General features: G+C 35.6%; 1 protein-coding gene across 4 annotated transcripts in view; it reads right to left on the bottom strand.

The window, feature by feature from the left end:
- Positions 1-114: 114 nt before the first annotated feature.
- LEMD3 (LEM domain containing 3) overlaps positions 115-20113 on the bottom strand; it is a 41425-nt gene continuing 21426 nt past the window's right edge. The window contains exons 4-13 of one of the 4 annotated variants that reach the window (XM_021547445.4): positions 16772-16839; positions 14846-14925; positions 14617-14765; positions 13884-13985; positions 12835-12937; positions 12421-12599; positions 5771-5852; positions 3033-3138; positions 2864-2942; positions 115-2638 (exon numbers count right to left, since the gene is read on the bottom strand). In XM_021547445.4, coding sequence (XP_021403120.3) covers positions 2475-2638; positions 2864-2942; positions 3033-3138; positions 5771-5852; positions 12421-12599; positions 12835-12937; positions 13884-13985; positions 14617-14765; positions 14846-14925; positions 16772-16839 — 1112 coding nt within the window. In that variant the 3' untranslated portion in view covers positions 115-2474. The other 3 variants (XR_014951924.1, XR_014951925.1, XM_085568812.1) reach the window with 3 other exon arrangements.

Below are 20113 nucleotides of genomic sequence, written 5' to 3'. Positions count from 1 at the left end.
TGGACTTACACAGCCTTCTTTGTTCCTCCTACGCCCCCAAACCTTCAACCTGTCGCTAAAACAGTTCTCAAAAAAGAGCAAGATAATGACAGGAAAAAAAGCCAACCTCTTCCGTTACTCTATCAAAATTGCTTTAATGACTCTTTGTACCTAACAATACCAGAAAGAGGACGAAAGCACAAGGTTAAAGGCTTTTCACCCCTGTCCTTTAACAGGGGGAGACAACAGAGCATGTCCACGACTTGGGAAGCAAGGTAATGTCTCTGTGTACAAAATCAGGACAAAAGTCAAGCTGACAGTTAAGTGAAACTCGGCTCTGTGTGTCAGCTCATAGCAGCACCTGTTCACCTAACAAATACTAAGAACTAGTTACATGGCTGCTGTAACAAACCAGTTTCTCCCTCCACCCCAGATAAGAAAAACATTTGAGTCAGAGACACCCAAGTATCTAGAAGGTGAGACACATATAAAAACCCCTAATAAACCTTTAATTCGAGTTTGGTTTGGTTTTTTTTTGTTTGTTTTTACAGGATAGGGTGACAAGTTACAACAAACATCTGATTTTTCTCAAATGTTCTGATATTATACATATTCACCTGTCTTGCAGGAAGGGATTATCAGTCAACTTAACAGTTTAAGGTAAAATAAGCTGCATAATAGTACATATTACAATTAAAATGTACAGTGTTTACAAGAAATATATCTTAGAAGCAAGATAGATGCATTTGCATCGAGGCGACCTTTTAAAATGCCACAGCTATTTTTACATTCACTCTTGCAACAGGTCACAAGATGGGGTCACTAAGGTCAGGTTAACAAATCACTATGATGCACATCAAATACAACAAAATTAGTTTATATACATATATATAGTACATATACATGTATATTATACATATACATATATGTATATAATAAAACTCATCAAAAATCTACCAGACCTGGCACAATCTACTTACCCATCAAAAATATGTACTTGTCCTTGGTAAGTAGAATTCTGCATGGCTGATTATATATTATATATACTCATTCATTAGCATCTGAGACATAAAACCGAGGATTTAAAATTTTTCGGTTAACAAACTTTCCAATAATAAACATGGTGCCCACAAAAGCACAAAGGTAAGGCACAATAGGATTTCCTGTTGCAAAATAGTGTGCATCATGTTTACTTAGCTGTAAGAAAAACGTGCATTATTTGTGCAAGTTCATGCTGCAGATCCATCATATCTACAAAGTAAAGTGAGTTTCAGTAAAACTTGTGGGACTGGTATGCTTCCAGTCTCACCTCCTACAGGATGCTGGATAACTAGGTAAAATGGTTGTAGAAGTGGGGATTAGTAAAGCCAATAATCTTAGATTTGCAACTAAGCTTCTCAGCAACAATTTTGTACTTCTAGGTAAACATTAGTAAATTTACAAGCTTGGAATCACAAGATTTATTGTCAGCTGCACTAGTTTGCATGAGCCAAAATTGTTGCAAGGAAGGAATTTAAAATTTTAACATATAAATGGAAAATTAAAACATGTTATAATGTCATTTAATCCAATGGTATTTTGTCACAGTCCTGACACTTGTAATAATAAATACAGCTTTTCACAAAATATTTTCCAATATCTGCCAATTGCTTCTTTATTGCTCACAAATTTGAATTCATTACAATTGGTATCAGACCTTTCACACAAAATCAGTCAGGTATTTTATATAAAACCTATAAAAGATATTTAACCTGTATCCAACACTTTTAAGTATTTGGCCTCTTGTCATGGTACAGCCGAAACCATATAAAACAATAGGTTTTGAATAAAATAGGAAGCTTATTTGCTGCTTTGACGCAGACATCCTCACAGAACACAACCCTTTTTGCCACCACCAGCATTTACATTTATATACAAAACCCAGTACATCTGCAATCAGTTCATCTTCCCTCACACTGATATGTAACCACTAACGCCAAATTAATTTTCCCCATACCCCAGCTGCAGAAAAAGATTCTTATATAGCAACAAGAAACTAATATTGATTGAATTATTTTTTTTAACTTATTCACCATCAGGAACTGTTGGTTGCTTGTTACAAAATACCCACAAGATTATTTCACAGGAAACTATGGAAATACAGGAAGTCTTCTTTTCTCCATGCTTTTGTATTATCAAAAACACTTCTTGGTGCAAAAATACGTCACCACATCTGCAAATGTATAATGAAATCAGTATTCCTCATGCAAAACTTAAATGCATTGGTTTACTATAGCCCCGGAAAACTTTGTGAAACAACTTGTTTTTTCTCTTTTGTCAGCTCAGTGTTACTGCCTCAATGCTAAGTCCCTTTGGAAACAAGACTTCTGGAACTTTCAAACTTTTATTTAACTCTTTAAAGTATTACATACAAAAAGCACTAAAAAAGGAAGACGGCGGCCAAACAGGAACATTCCTGTTGCAAGTAACAGTCCTAGCAGTTGTAGAAAGTTTTCTCAGGAACTTCCCTGAGAATTAGTTGTGCCTGTCCGAAGACGCAGATGTGACATAGAGTTCATGTGTTTGTTTGATGGCTTCAGTGGAGTGTTACAAGTAAGAGCCTGGGGAAAACGATGATGATACCGATCTAGTCGCAGGTATTTTACTGTTACCAGCTTTCCTACAAGGCAAAGAAACAGGAAGAGAGAAACCTTCTAGTTCAGTATTACTGCATTTTGCTTCATGACGTAAAACACAAATATGTCGTTACATCAAAATTAGTTTACCAGTTTTTTCTTTTACAGCTTAATATTTTAGATACAAAACATTTCACCACTTAAAAGAACTCCAACTGCACCCATAGGTAATTTGTATCCACATTTTGTTATAAACTCCCATTCCTTACCATCAAACCAAGAGCCATGTAATGCCTTGAAAGCCTTTCCAGCATACTCCGGGGAGAGACACTTGACATATACACAGCCCTAAGTAAGAGAAAGAGGGATTTGAGTTTTTTGCAAGCCCATCTGAAAAGGATGAGCAAAGTATTAAGATGTTACTGGAAAGACACTCGCCTCACGTGAATTTTTGTCGACGGCAATATGTACAATTCCATCATTATCACTGCACTTCTCCAAGATTGCTTCTTGAATTGCTAGATGCCAGTGATCACCTATTTCCCTAGGCAAACAATGGAAGATTTAAGGGATAACGTAATTTTTTAAACATTCACAACATTCTCATACTTCCCTACTGAGTCTGGTTTCTCTGTAACTTTACATAATTTTTTGGTAAATGCCTCTGGGACAGATTAAGTACTTTTCCTACTGAATACACTGTAAATTGGCTCCTATAGTCCACTTCAGAAAATTCAATCCTACAATTCAAAAGGAATAACCTCTATTTGGGGAGTGGGGTGTTGTCCTAAAATGGGCTTATCCAAGTGGTGCTTTAGACTGATAGTTAAAAAAACTTTTACTGCCTTGCACAGTAAATGTCTAGAACACAGAAAGCCTGATGCTGTGATGTGAGGATTCACAACGTACAAGTGGACAAGTTGGACAAGCTGCTCCATCGATATGATTCCTCCCTGACTTTTGGCAGTAGAAAGATATTACTTGCTGTGCTAACATTAATAAAAACAAGTTAACCAGTATATTCCCAGATAATTCCCAAGTCAAGAAAAAAAGACCTGTTTCATGGGGCTGCTTCTAACAGCTACTGGTGTATTGCTGAAAGGAATTCAGTAATTATTGTTAGTGTACAGACACTCTAAGAGCAGCTAAAACTAGTTTTGTTAAACATACCTTGCACCCAACAGCAAACGTCAAAACAATACTTGAGAATCTAATCACAGACTGATACATCCTGTGTTTTAGGTGGATGAAAGTATTCATCCCTTTCAGGTCTGGAACAAGAACATAAGCCTCCTTCCTCTAATGACACAAGCAGATTAATAATACAGTTTGTCTTGCACGGAGGGCTTTGGACTTCTGTTTGTGTTTTCTTTAAGATAACTCCAAGGGTATGATAAAAACTATTTCCTTAAGTCCTCTGAAAGACAGCTCACAGAAGAAGCATGCACTAGGAAGTACAATATGGAATTGGATGAAGTATCCCACTATGAACATAATCCAGCAGTCCAGTAATGGAGCCAGGTCAACTTCCAAAAGAAAAAGTCTACAGAAAGTCAGTGTATTAGAAGTTGCAATGCTCAAAATAGCTGACTGGACATAGGCATTAAAGTCAAGTGTCAAAACAGAACACCTCCTAGTCTATAAATGTGGAGGATTTTTAATGCACCTGTTGGGCATGGACTGGGTCAGTACTGAAAAACACTGAAGCTTACAGCAAAGATATAGGCTAAAATGGGAGATTGTTCTGACAAAGCAACATCTCAGTAATTAGTTCCATTAACAGCAGACATTTTGAACTGCTAACATTCTGAAACAGGAAAGTAGCCAATACAACATACCAATAAAAATTCCTGAAGTAAAGCTTCAGGAATGGACTTCTTTCAGTACCACTCTGACTAACCAATACAGCTCACAAAGACTCCTTTGAAGCAAGGACAATAAGGATATTGGTATCACTTAAAATTCTCTGCAAATCTCATGTTTTAAGAACCCCTAAAATTTCAGTCTTGCTCACCCTACTGCAACCTGAAAATTATTATAGAAGCTACAGAAGCTGGTGTCTTTGACCAGTCATTAAATCTTAAAGACATTGAGAAAAGGTTTTTGGAGTACTTCTCTATGTTAGGGGTAACATGGTCTTCAGGAAATTAACTAATAGCTTTTCAGTTAATAAGGCAAGGAACTAACGTGGCTAGAAAAAAGGCTGAAGAAATACATCCAAACTTTGCAATCACTTGTGTCTGTACTCTGATGTCCTCCCCTGTTTCCTGTCCTAATCAATAGGTTGTATTATTGAGGTAGCATCTCACATGTACCCTGTAAGACAAAACATCTGTATTTTTCCCTTGTATAATCACATTAAGGAATAATTTACTCCAGAGAAGTTACTGGAGTCCCTGTATCCCTTTACAGTGGACAAAAAGACTAGAAAGCATGGACAGGATTATCAGGCATAACCTATGTGTTAGTTCCCAACTCCTGTGATGATCTAGTCCAAAGGGGATATAACAAAATAGTGGAGCAGATGAAGATTTAAAAGACTACAAAATTTTTTTTTTTTTTCCTTAGCTCTTGGTACATGAAACAAGGCTTTTTACTTATTCATGAACAGTACATACTTCAGAATTATGAGAATTACATGAGCATTAGAAGCCAGTATGCAGCACTAATTTGGTCCCACTACAAAAACCCATTTGCTTCAAAATTAGGCAGTCACAGTGCCATAATGTAATAAGTGATTTAAATTAAGCCTTTTAAATGCAAACTGTGCAAGCTCTGTAGCAGTCCAAATACTGCAGAATATTGAACAATACTTAAAAAACTTACAATCTGTTGTCAGGCCACGAGTCTCCTCTGTCAGCTGATACAATTGAACATTTACAAATTTAATTATTGGAGAAAGATTAGCCATTACTCCAAATAATTTGACTATATGCCACATCCTTCAAGAAGTGAGCCAAAGACACAGAGCAATACAATGAAGAACAGAATTCAGACAGTTAAGATTTTTTTTATGTCTTCTCATAGATGGTAAGAACATTTTTTTTTAAAACTTGTTTTTTTTTTAACATGTCCATGTCTCTTCTCTTCTTCCAAACCCCTCTCAGAGGTAAGAAATGATCTCCCATTCTTCCAAAACAATGTAGAAATACAGATAGATAACTGTTTTTACTTACATAACTGGATCAAACATATTACGAATCTTTAGACAGGGTGTCAAGCTGTTTGGTGGTGAATTTCTTCTATCTAGATGAAATGCTAGAAAGAAAAATAAATACTAATTATTTACAGGCATAAAACCATTGAAAGAAATGCCAACTTTATACATAATTAGCTTTCTAGTTTTACTCAGAAGAAAGTTTATTCCATATATGAAAGAATTCAAGCAAATTAGTTTTGCACAGTCTTCTACCACACTGAAGAAAACATACCATATTTAGCTGAATTTTTTATACTTAAAACTTCCACATTTATGGCACTCTCTTATATCCAGGTCACATGGAAGGAATTCAGGATATTTCAGAAAATACCATATACTTGAAAAGAAAGGATTTCCACTACATCTCCATAAAAAGACAGATATACACAACACCTGGAGTAAACGTTTGGAACTGAAAGTTAACTATACAGTTCTAACAGCCTGATGAAATTTTCATTTCTTCCACTTTTGGGGCAGTTTGCTGCCCATCTGGCTAATAAATAAGGAGACCTGAAGATGCATGTTGCATTACATTTATAGTGCAGTAACATGTCAAGAATGCTCTACAAGGATAGAGCTTTTATAGCCCTAAATGATCACACATGATCAGAAGCTTCTAAAAATCTGAAATGAGCCATACCAGAGGATAAAACAAATATAAGAAGAAAAATGAAAATCAAAAACAACAGAATAACTCAAAGCTGAACAGTGCTATGAAATATATTCTGAAATCCTAAAATAAATATTAACATCTCTAAAGTTCACAAGTTCTACTTGTCAGACACACAAGAGAAGACTGTACCATGAGAAAGGGAATCAAGGAGCACTTCAGATTGAGATAAGGCAGCTCCTTGCCTTGAGAAAGACCAACAAATCAGCAGTGGAAATGAAAGGGGATAGCCTAGTAAAACAGCTTTCAAGGCCTGAAGGAAATTTTACTTTGAAGAATGAGATAAGTAGATTCAAGAGTTTAAACATAAAATTAAAAATCTCAACAACAAAAAATGATGCTCCAAACTGCTGCTAATGCTTCTCCTTAGCAATCCTACTTTAGAAATTTTTTCTTGCCATATTCAAGATGTTACATTCCAAGGGTCAGAAGTGTCTGTTTTGGGCAGATGTCTGTGCTTCTTACTGCTGATCTTTTAAAATCTTGAAAGCCCATCCAAAATACATGAACGCTGCTGCTCTTCTGTTTGCAACCCAAACAAAAACCATATCACACAGACAAAATTAAGTCATGTGGAAGACACTGCTTGTGAAAGACAAGAACTAACCAAGAGAAAATTCACTGCCTGGAGATACTGCATAGAAAACCTCCTTTTTATGCAAATTGCCAAGACAAATGAAATACAATTACCAACTAGAAATTAGAAAAGGTAGCCTTCAATTCTAACACCAAACCTACTGCAAGTTCCCCAAGTAACTAGAAATGTTCTTATTAAGAATACGCACGCACACAGAGTGCAAGTCACCAACACCTGTAACAGCTTGGGAACAGACTTCTAAATATGCTGGTGACATTGTATCTATCTTTAAGTTGCCTATAGTTTAAGGACAAGTCCTTTTTCAATAGCACATGGTTTTGTAAAGTTTTTTGCCCCTTATTAAAAATGATACATAGGGTATACAATAAAAACTTTACAGAACTAAGCAACATTGAAAAATAGATGGACTTACCTTACTTATGGAGGTTGGCTCCAGCAGATCAAGGGTGGGGTGAAATGTCACCAGCATATTGTACACTGGGGCACCACACCATACTGGAGAAGGTGATCTGGGGTGGCCTAGTCATGGACCTGGACCTGAAAAGGTGTGGGGTTGAGGAAATTATGTGCTGATTGTTTATAACTAGGTTTATTCAGCACATGGTTTTAATCTAAGGACGAAAAATGGTGAGGTTATTTGCAGAGATCCTAGACCCAGAGGATCAACATTTCTGCAAGCTATTTAGGAACTAAAAAAAAATCCATACTGATACTTATGGAAGCAGCTAAACCACTGAGCTATCCAAAAGGAACGCAATGGGGAATTCACCCTTTAGTGAAGTTACCTACATGAACCAAACTTTGACTGTTCCAGTTTTTTTTGACTGGAAGATATCAGGTGCTAATTGATATAACTTTAGCCAGAGCCTACCATCAGCATGAGATTAAACTGCTTCTTCTAAGTTAATGTAACACTCTACCAGTAGAGAAGTGTGCCATGGGCAGTGCAGTATATGAAAATAAAGATGAACTCTGTCTTTTCTCAAAAAAACTTCTCAAAATCATGGTAAATTAAAAGTAATTTTTGCAACTTAGATGGAGGTTTTCATGTGTAAGGGAAAAAAACTACCATGGAAATCAGTGAGGTGTGAAATTAATGCTACAATAATAACTCTTAATATGTTTACCAGAAATGGCACCAAAAAGAGAGCATAGAGAAGACACAGGCAAGTCAATGCTGTACCTACACAGCAAAACTGAAAATAGCAAAATTAACTGATGTCTCTTGAACTTCATTTCACATCTGTAATAACTGATTCTCCCCCTCCCCAAAAAAAAGTTGTTTCAGTGACAAAGCTGTTTGGAATACAGTACTGATTATTTGAAAAGTTACACTGGTGTGGAGCATATAAAATATTCCTGGTAAGGCCATAAGCAGACATTCTTGCAGGACAACAGTCTAAGCTACACACTTAACTAAGCATCTCACACCTTTTTCTACATAGGTCTAAGGAGTAATGCTTACAAGATGAAGATAAAAAAGGTAGAGATGAAATAGGAAAGCAAAGACAACTTTTTGCAGTAAGTCACTGGTGGGAAAAAATTCAGGACTTTCATAAATTTCTCTTGGGCATAATGGAACACTTTCAAGAAATGGAAGCTATTTTTTTCATTCATAATGCACTTTGTTTTACTACCTTAAACTGAATATCACTGTATTATTCCAGATTTGAAGAGCAGCAGCGGCTAAACACATGTACTTTTGTCAAACCCTTTATCATTGTCTATGATGGAAGAAGTGTCTCTGGCACTGGCTTCAAAATGAACACTTAAGAGATTATAGTACAACTTGCCATACCCCTTGAATTACTAATATATTAATTGCTAATATATTAAATAGCAATTAATAATTGCTAAAGGAATTTGCAAGTACCATTACCATGGGTAACAAGACAGCCCAAAAGATGTTCAGATGTGGATTTGATGAACCTGATAAGGCTGAACACTTGCCTCAAATATAGGTAGCTATGCTTCTTTAAACCAATTTTTTTTCCGTGTTAAGCCATGGATCACTGCAATTTATTATGTACTAACCCTTCTTATCAAAGGCAAGAACACAAAGAGAAAACAATTACCTGAAAATATTAAAGTTATGCCCTTTCACACATCATGAGGTTCTTTAATACACATGGACGATATTGAAATTAATATCTTACCAAAGAGAAGAGTATGGCTGAATTAAGGTTTAATATAGTTAATTCAGCTACAGAAGACAAACATAGGATGGATATAGAATTTTACAAGCAGCATGAAATCCAGTTTTCTTGCAATAGGTAAGAGTATAATTGTGGTTGGTGGTTTTTTTGTTTGTTTTTGCTCAGACAAAGGATTATGTTCTCACAAGCCAGGGAGGAGGGGTGTCATTCACAAAAGGGAACAGGTTATCTTCCATGCTGCAGGATGAAATATCACCCTAGATGTGGTACTTCAGAGAACCTCTTTATCTCATCTCCAGAGCTGTCAAGGAACTTTAGCTTGTACTGTTAGCTTAGCTACACTGCAGCCCTGCCTATCTAGTTTTCTTCAGAACTCCACCTATCCTCCATGTGATAGGACAATTGTATCTGTTCCTTCAAAAGCAAACTGAACACACTAGAATTGGTTCTCTCCACTGATTTAATTAAATCACTTGACATGATCAAGATTGTTTCTCAATTGAATATTCTCAAGTACATTGTTTTCAAAGCATTGCATTTGTCCATCCTACAATTAGTTTACCTACTCTTTTCTTTTTAACAAATACAACTACTGTATCCAGTAGGTAATATTTCAAAGGGATAGCACCAGAATTCATTCTTATCCAGAAAAAAAATAAATATGAACTAAAATGTCAAAACACAGGTTGCATACTGAAGGACTGGACAAAATGTCACAGTGATTCTTTTACACATTGCTAACATACAGCAGGCATTATATGTCAGGCAAGCTACAGGTCCCACAGTTAAAATGCATACTATCATTCACGGATATTCTTGTATATGCCAACAGGCCTTTTTGGAAAGGGTTTCTTCTTCAATTGCACATGCTCAGGTATTGTTCTCTGCTACAGAGCACTACCAGATTGAGATCTGGTTAAAAATTGCAAACTTGAAATTTATTCACAAGATTCAGACCCAAGAATTCATTATGATTTTCTATATGCTGAATCTGTTCAGGGCATAGCAGTCTTGAAGAGTATCTAATTTATAAACTTCTACATTCAAGTATCAGAACTGGAGTACAAACTTAATTCCAGTTAATGTATACTTCCAAGAAAGGAAGACAGTAACACATACATGGAGAATTTCTAACATCAGGAAAGAAATAGCTGTGCAAAAAGCATGAGACTTATGCAATAGAACTATTTCCAACAGTCATTTGAGCACAAGGAGTGCAAAATAGATACAGCCTTTGCACGTGAAAATTGCTTTTGCCTCTGTCAGGAGCCCAAATAACCCATTGTCATTTCAGACACCCCGTTTCCCCACCCTTCTGCTGGAGCTGAAGTATGCAATTTCTGTTCTTCAAAGATCTTCGCCAAGCTTCAAACAAGAAAATTAGAAAAATTGCACTGAAAAGGACTGAAACAGAATGAATTTTGATACATCCTATGCAATACAAAACAAGAATTCCTAGGACACACTTTAAGCAACATACAGATAAAAGCCACAGCTGAGAGATCAAGTTATTCTGTCCATATTTTCAATATGCTGAAGTAGGTATCAGATTCTCCAACTGGGATGGTATATAACAGTAGCTACTACAGCAGTCTAAGAAATTTTGGAGACCACTGTTCTATTTACAGTCTTGAATGTATAATTGCAGTTGGCAAAACACCACCTGAGCTATCACACACTGAGGCATCTCCAGGTGAGGAGAATCCAAGCTGATTTATAATACAGAACAGAATGTCATGGAGTGATTTATACTGCAATCAAACAGAACAAGAAAAACAGAGCAAATGAGCAGCAAATTGGAACTAGAGCATGATGTTTCCCAACCTGCATTGAACAATACACTATGTAGAAGATTCAGATTTATAATACATATATAGCTTGCAGAAGCTGTGTTTAATTTAAGTGTTTGAAATTCCATTGTGTCAATACTCAGAGATGGAACAGAAACAGCTGTTTCCAAAACCCACCATTTCTGTATTGCAACTAAAGCACTTGCACATCCCTAATGTCCTGGAAAGAAAAGGTTCCACAACTCCTGGAATCCAGTTCATATACACATCTGACTAATGAAAACTTTGAGAAATTGAGAAATCAAGCAAGACGGTTGTCACAGTAGAATGCCACATTACTACTACTGCAAACAGAACCTCAAGCCTGCAGTAACATTCACATGGTATTTTAAAAAAAAGCATCCCTTATTTCCAATGAATTACTTAAAATGACAAATGTAATGCTAAAACCAGTAGTATAAGCTTGAGAAGTATATAATGATATATGAGAAGTATATAATGGTATTACTTACTTTCACACTTGGGCAGAGATAGAAATTACCATTCTTTTTAAATTGCAAACCAGAATTCAAGACCTGTAGTTTCAATTTTTCATTGACCAAAAAAAAAAAAAAGAGCAAACAAAAACCTGAAGCTTAACATGAAGGAAAGTAGAAAGAAAAACCAAGAAAGGTTTTTCAAGCCAGGAAAAATAATCACTGCACACATATAACTGCAAACCTACTAGATTCTTGCTACTTGGCTTCATGATAAAACTGAAAAGTAACAGACCAGTGAAAAATCCATGTATGACAAACTGCCTTGTCTGTTAAAGCAAATGCTTTACACCACAGAATCTGAAAAAAAAATACAGTGTAGAAAAAACATTTATGACAGAGCTAGAACATCTAATAATATTAGATGTTCCAAATGCACATTTTCCTAATTGAGGAGTCTTTTGACCTTGCAGTTTCCCTTTTAAAATAATTATCTCCTCCTCCTAACTTTGTCTTTGGGCATCTTACTGACAACTTAACCATAGGAAACTTAAGTCTGCAAGATCCAAATTATCTGCTGTCATATACAACCAATTACATTACTAACAGTAAGTGTAATGCATGTCAGAATTTGACCAACTGAAGAGTATTTTTTTTAGTTCACAAAAATGAAGAAGTAACTCACTTTGGCTAAATACCCACTGCATATTTCTGCAATAGCTATAACAAAAAAAACTCATTTCCCTTGAAAACAAGGCAGACACAATGCACTGAAAGTAAGTTCACAGAACAAGATAATGGAGAAATAGCACTGACAGTTCATATCAATTCTTAAATGCATGAGAGAAAACAAGCTTGTTTTCAAACAACGAAGTACCATTTGTAAGTTAGATGCAGAAATTAAGACAATTATATCTGCAAAATATCTCTTCAATACCTTGGCCTTGCCACACTTTCGAAGGTATTACTAAAATTTTGTCACATGCTGCAGAAGGTTGCATCCACTTCCAAACCAAGAACTCGGCACCACCTACTCTTCGTGTCTCTGTACGAACTCTAGATTCATTTGCTGCAAGAAAGTCAACTGCTCTGTTCCAGACTTTATTCATCTTCCTCCTTAAAAATTGAAGCAGGAATGACAAAGTTAGCATTAAAACAACCTGCATAGTTCACATCCACCATGTAAGAGAAATTGAACGCTTTTCCTCCCACCTATGCCAACAGGAAACTCCAAAATACTACACTGTGCAATCTATTAAGAAATTAAGTTATTTCTACCTGAAATTAAGTTAATGGACCAATTTATTTTTACTGTTTTTTCCCCCTTTCAGTACTTCTAGTGAGAACATACCTGTCCTGAGGTGGTATTAGAGAATCACGCACATGTAAAATTGGCATGTAAGACTGCAACTCTTTATTTTCTGAACATGCCTCGCTGTGGCTTCTTAGAACATCTGAGGAAACCATAAAAAGAAACCAAACTGTTAACTATGTGGCTCATGCAAACATTAAGAAAAGTAACACTTCTAGCAATTAACACCTACACTGAACACCCAGTTTCAATAGTTAGGTTTTTCTGGCATTTTGAAACATTGTTTTCTCCAAACCATTCTTAAAGCAAATTAACCAGTGTATCTCTGTATCCAAAACAAAGTAAAGGAAGATAGTTCTTACAGTTACTATTAATGTACTTTTTAAGTGTTAACAAAGACCGCTATCTTTGAAAATAAAGCGCTTTCCTTCCACCTCAACAAAACTTCATTTGCAGACAAAGAAGGTAGGCACATGATTAAAATAGAACAGTTCTGATTCCTCTACCATCTCTGTATTTATCATGACTACCCATAAACAAAAATAGTAGAACAACTTAAGTAAGACTACAAGACTACAAACAGGCTAACACTGCAGCTTCAAGTAGAAAGAGGGGATTTAGTTAGACATACTATATTGCAAAAATAACTTCTGCTCAAAGTAATTAACTAAAAAGCTGCTTTTTCTATGAAAATCCATTAAGGATGGTATTGAGAGATACCACACATTTTTGGAGTGGATATTTTAACTGAAGTTAGCTGTAAAAACATACTTTAGTAAACAAACATTGCATTTATATTTGTGTTCAATAGTAGGACAAAAAACTACCAAGTCAATGGCAACTTTATAGCCATGTTGATGTAATTCACAAATTACAAGCTTTAGGTCAAAATTTTTGATTACATTTAAAGGATGGGGTATTTAAAAAAAAAAAAAAAAAGAGAAACAAAACACATGGATCACAATGGACCAAGAACTCTAACAGCATGACAACTAGTAAAAATGAAGCAATGTAACTAAATTAACAGTACTTTGAAAGCTTATACAACACTGATAAAGATATATCAGACACAACTGAACATGCCATACCTATGATTTTCACCACCATATCATACATCTGCTTTGTTTCTTCTTCCTCTTTTGCCCAACGGTATTTCATGTAGTGTAAGACTCCCCAGACCATTGCTATACCTGCATTAACATGCATAGTACACTTTAAACAGTATTAGAGCATTGGATATTTAACAGAGTTTACATGGCATACTTCAGAAGTAGACTGAACTATCTAAGAAGCACTGAACATTCCAAAGCTAGTGAAATACACTTGTCTGTATTTTATACTCTTATACAGAACACAAACTCTTCCACTTGAAAGAACAGTTACTTCTAGGAAAACATTTAATTGTTTTAAGTACAGCTCAGTATCCCAGATCATCTTTTCTGCAGTTACTTTTTAAACATCCTGGAACAACAATTAAATATCCTCAAAATTAAGGCTATCATATTTTTACTGTTTGCTTTTTCTGATCAGTTTGCTTTTTCTGATCAGTTCAACTTGGAACTTTTGAAAGCCACAAGATACTGCTCTGACAGGGAAAAAGATTTCCCAAAAAATTAATGACTACAGAAGCAGATGTTAACAACCATTGTGGAAATAAAGTGGTGCAATAGAAACGCAAATTAAACCCCAATTTAATCAAGATAGCAAGAGAAACTCTAAGTTTTATGGTTGAATAAAAACTTTCTCTAAACTTGCGTTTCCCCATGCACTTAGATAAATATGAGTTACAACAAAAAAAGATTGACTGTTTTATTAACTTACCCCAAAGCAATATTGATAATCTGTGAGTTACATTAACAAATGCACGGCGAAAACGACACCTGAAAGACATCTTTGGACTAGTGGATTCCAGATACTTCACATCTGACACATTAGTGACATCCATCTCATTAGGGTCATTGCTGAGACACCTATTTAAAAATAAACAGTACTTATTAAAAAGGATACATTTTCTTAGAAGAAATTGTATTAGGAAATAAACACCACTTACTTTATGCCAACATCTTCTCCACTATTCAAGATCCATTGTAATGATGTGTTAAGTACACTTTCATATTCTGGATCTAAATTCTGTCAAAATACAATATTAATCAGTAATTTCATAAATAATCAGGGACTTATCATGCCAATAAAACTGAGATACTGCACAGATTAGTAGTCAAAACGACATTGTTTCATTCCAGATACTTCAGATTTTGAGTATGTGTTCAGTGCATAAAGTAAATCTATTTATGCTACAAGCAGTTCTCAGACTTACCAGCATCCCTCAAACTAAGGACTATTTGAAAAGCCAAGCCACATTCACTGCTTTATTCACGACTTTAACCTAGAGTAAGAAAAAACTATTCAGCCACTAGGCGGCGATCCCTGGAAATCTACTCCGAGAGTGAAAACTTCAACTAGACCCAAACTCCACTGGAAATGCCTCCTATAAAAGCAGTTCCATGCTCCGTTCTCCGTTCTTTTTTAAGAAGCTTGAGTAAATATAGTTCTAACAGATATTTTGAAAAAAATCCAGTATTTGTCGATCAAGTACATAGACATTGACTTTTTAAAAAATTATTTGGTATCAATTCTAATAAGATAAGCACTGCTGTCTGAGCTAAGGCTTTCTCCATAGCTCATCCTGCGTGTTCTTTTGCAGAAAAAGTGATAATGGAAGTTACTGTTGTATTTGAAATTATAGTCCCCAGAAAGTTTTATTTTCACCTTTCCTCTGAACCTCACACTGGCTTAGAATTCAAGCATAAGTACTTAAGAAAAGACAGTAATGGTTTTATTTTACCTTTGAGATTAAAGTATTGAAAATTTTATCACTGAACACACAAATTCTGCAAAGCAACTGTACAGTTAACTAAGACTTCTTACAAAACAACAATTTTTCATATTAAACTTGAGCTTTCTAGCAGAGCTAAAACAGTTATGGCAACAGTAAACAGTTATGTCATTCTTTCAGTGTAACGGATAGGCAAGACAACCAGCTCTAGGGCATCACCTTAATGTTTCCACAATGCACTGATTTTAACATATATAGATTATTATTGCCAAACCATAAACCAAGTCTTAGCAGCTTCTTTGGGATGCTCTAAAGCATTGCCCCTTTTTGTCTACTACATACATGTTTGCCAAAACATAACATTTCTACACATTTGTATATTAAATACATCCATTTAACTCCCCCCCATCCAAAGAAATTTTGCACTCTCTGCCTCTTAAAAGCTTCAAGTAGTTTTCCACTGAAGGGTACACTGTTGCAGGCTAAAATAAACCCTACAGCTGTCAAGTCAAGGCAAGAGTAATCTTTTATGTGGGGAGTCAGGCAAGGCATTAACAGAGAGCGGGATTTCATAATATTGCAAAGTGATCAAATTAACAAAAAGGCCTTTTTTTGACCATTTCTATTTAAAGCATTAATGAATAGCCTCTCCAAACAGCTGCTGCCTGTCAGGGTGCTTGCACAGATCTACCCACCAACCTTCCTCCATGAAGAATGGAAAACGGTATCCTTTTCTTCTAAGTCTCAAAAACCAATACAGCGATTTCTGGAGAAGCTTCTAGATATTTCAGTATTATAAATTTATTATTTTCATGTTAGTCAACTATTTCCATCAATCCAAATAATCTCCTCGTGTTTTATTAAAAAGAGAAAAAAGCCCTGCATGTCACTGAAGCACTACTAGCTACACTTTCATTGCAATTAAGTCAGTTTCTTTTACGCTCCCTCTTCCCAAATGCTCATTACATCCCCAAATAAAAATCATATGTAGCATGTACTAAAGTAATCAGTTCTGATCATTTCCAAATAATATTCAATATTAAGACAAATTTTAGTCAATACACTAGATACGAAAACAGGCCTTACAAATTGTAACTTATACAGATCTTCTATACAATGAAAAACAACTCATTTGCTTACTTTTAAATATGCAGCTGCCTCCTGGACGGAAAGGTTTCTTTGAATAGAGCTGCCACACTCATGTTCCCCTGGTAAAATAAAAACTTTTATTTTTATCTATTTATTGCTGCATTATATAAAATAAAATTGGTATTTACACCAAAAGCAGAACAATAGGTAGCATGAAGAACTATCAGAATACCATTACCATAAAAGTTACTGTACTCTGACTTAGCTTCCAGATAGCTTCCTTTAACTCTGAAACCTGTATTATCTTTTATAGAACCCAAGTTCCAGTTGAAATATATCCATAGTATTTCAGGCACTAAGAAGTTAGTGCATTTTAGATTGGCCTGCTCTGGTAACTCATTGCTTTCCTGAACATGCACAAAATCCCACTATAGCTTGAAATGGGCACTTTTAACATCTTCTATTGGTTTTGGAATGTGTGCAGATGTAGCCAGGAAATAAGGTATTTATATGCATAGTCAGTCCTCAGAGCAATGTACCATTATCTCCCTCATTTTCTGCTAACCTAAAGGTGCATGGTTCATGTAACAAAAAAGTAAGTAGCAAAGATAGTGACAGTCATATCAACACAAAGCCATACAGAAAAGGAAAAGGCCTAACACCAGTTTTTCATCTATCACTAGGCCACCATTTCTGAAGAACTGTCAGCAATGGCAAGTCTGATATTTCTTAAATATACCCCTAAAACTTGGCATCTGCAACTATGCTTTTACTGTGCCAAAACAATAAAATAGGAAACAAACCCAGTCTTTCACTGGCTCAGCATTATGCCTGCTTACCTTCTTTAATCTATGCCAAGTTGTACTATTCCCAAAGCTATAGCAAGGCTAAGAAAATTTAAGATACTCGTGCTTCTGTAAAACATAAACCTTCACTTATATTGGAATACACTTTTAAAAAAGAAATTTCAAGTATTACCTCCTTACACAAACAAGAATATTCAAGGCAATGTGAGCAAAAGTTAGGAAACACTAGCAAGTTATAGAGAAGCACCTTCATGCCTCACTCATTTGGAGTTCCAAAGAAATATACATTTCTATGAAGCTGAAGTCCTTCTCAGACTGCTGAAGTTTTGTTCAGTACATTTCAACAGATTTTAGAGAATTTGGCCTTGCAAGCACATTAGCATAACTGGGATGCTCTTACTGTTGGCATATAGAGAAATAGGAACAGTGTTTGTAAGAGGGCTCATATGCTAACTGGCCTAGAAGTGCTGTGGGAACTAAGCCTGTGTGCATGCACGTATTTTCAATCGAGTGCTGAGCAGAAAACAAGTTGTTCACTTGAAAATTAGCATGCAACATCTAAGACTTTCAAAGTGCCTGCGTCTACTGAGATAGCAAAACTAGACCGATCACTGCTGAAAATGGACACCACTTTTATAAAAACCCACTCTAATTTTAGAACTCAGCACCTGAATTGGAGCTATGGGCTTTTCTTGTATGTAATTTAGGCAGACCTTGGTTTTGTACAACCTAAACTGTAAAGCCTGTAAATTTACATGTGTAATCATCACTGATTTCATGTTTCAAGATTAGCAGACTAGGAATAACTATACATAATACTCATACAGTCTCTGGTGCAAACATATTGTTTTAAATCTAGAACTGATGTAATAAATACAAGAAACCCAAAACATATCTCTGTAAAAGCCCAATGTACAATTTACACCTGATATTAAGTCGTATGATATGAGCAAGTCTGACAGGTATTCCTATATTTAAGCCTTCTCTCTTGTTTGTTAAGACCTGAAGTCTTTCTGGGATCTTTTTAATACAGAGAAAGTATGTCAGTCATACTTTGAACAAAACAGCTTGTGAGAGAAGAGGGAGGATACCCTTCTGCTAAGAAGCTTTTCTTTGGTTGTTTTTTTTTTTTTTTTAATTATCTAGATAAGCAGAAAAAAGCTGTTATGAAATAAATGGGAGATAATAAAAAGGGTGAGATTAATACACAGATGAGAAAGCAAACTAAACACACAAGCAGGAGACAGATTGTGAAAAATATGAGTTCTTAAAAAGAAGTTTCAGGGTTCATATTGGATTTTCCACTTTTTGAGAACACAGCATTGCCTTTTGTAAGAGGACAAAAGTTCCCTTAAGTAGTGGATTCCTGAATTACTTTAGTAGTTTTAAATGCTAATCTTATGTGCCTTCTTACAAGAATTACATTTATGCAGCACCCAGCCAGCACACTGACAGCTTCTAGTCGCATCTTCAAAAATCAGCAGCCAGTTTCCTCTCAGTCCTGCTACTGAAATTTTTTTCAAACTGTATTCCCTCTGAAGAAGTTCAACAGTTAACAAAACCTTTGCTGCCTGGGCTCTGACAATGTCGAAGTCCCATCAATTCAAATTTCCCTCAAGCAATACTGGGGCAGGGGGGAGAGGAATAAAAATCACTTTCATCTTATCTCCCACTCTCAAAAAAAGTAAGCTAATCAGAGCTGTGGAATTTGAGTCTTGTACAAAAAGTTATTGGAGACACAGTTTCGTGTTCCAACACATCTTTTGCTGAGATCCATTTAACAGCTTTCTTCTGAGAAAGTCATGAATTTGAAAGCTTGCAGAAAGTTAGGCATTTCACAAGCCAGACAACCTTCTGTTTTACTGCAACAGCAGGATATTCCTATATGCCATTTCAGTCACTATGTTAGCTAATAGTTCTGTAAATGAAGGCTTACTTTGAATAACTTTGGTGCAATCATTAACCACTTGGCCTGGAAACCCACTTTCCATAGTCTGAGCCAAAAATGTTCCCCACTGTTCCATTTGAGGCCCTATATTCAGGAATAAAACTGAAGCACAGGCAAAAAACTTTACAGAAGCCTGCTGCAAGATACATCTGAGTTCTTTGTAAAAACTGCCCCTCTTGTTATAATGTCTGCTGTTAGCTTACTTTAGAAAGCATGAATCTTTGAGTTTAAACTTTCCTTGGGTACTGATCACCAATTTAATGGGCAATCAAAGAAACTTTGCTTTTGAAAGGAGGCAAAAAATAGCACATCCCAGCAAGAATCACAAAACTGCACTTTAGCTTATGTTAATGTATTTGGGTAAGCCACTTAAGAAGTTGAATTATTCTAGAAATACTACCAAAAAGCAACTAAAGTTTCAATACTAAAGAAATATTTATTATGTCTCAACTGCTTCTAATACAGAAACCAAGTCAGATCTTTTTCCCCATGCAGGCTAGACTATTTAAAACTGACTTTCATTTAGGCATTTAACTTATGAGCTGCAGCATATACAGGCAACAGAAATATTCAAAAATTTGAATCACTTGCTTTACACTGTAAATAATTTTCTCACTTGGTAACAAAATACAGTAGAAA

This window comes from Lonchura striata, chromosome 1A (assembly GCF_050655825.1).
Source record: "Lonchura striata isolate lonStrDom1 chromosome 1A, ASM5065582v1, whole genome shotgun sequence".
Classification (NCBI taxonomy): domain Eukaryota; kingdom Metazoa; phylum Chordata; class Aves; order Passeriformes; family Estrildidae; genus Lonchura; species Lonchura striata.
This window is presented reverse-complemented; position numbering and strand designations above follow the sequence as displayed.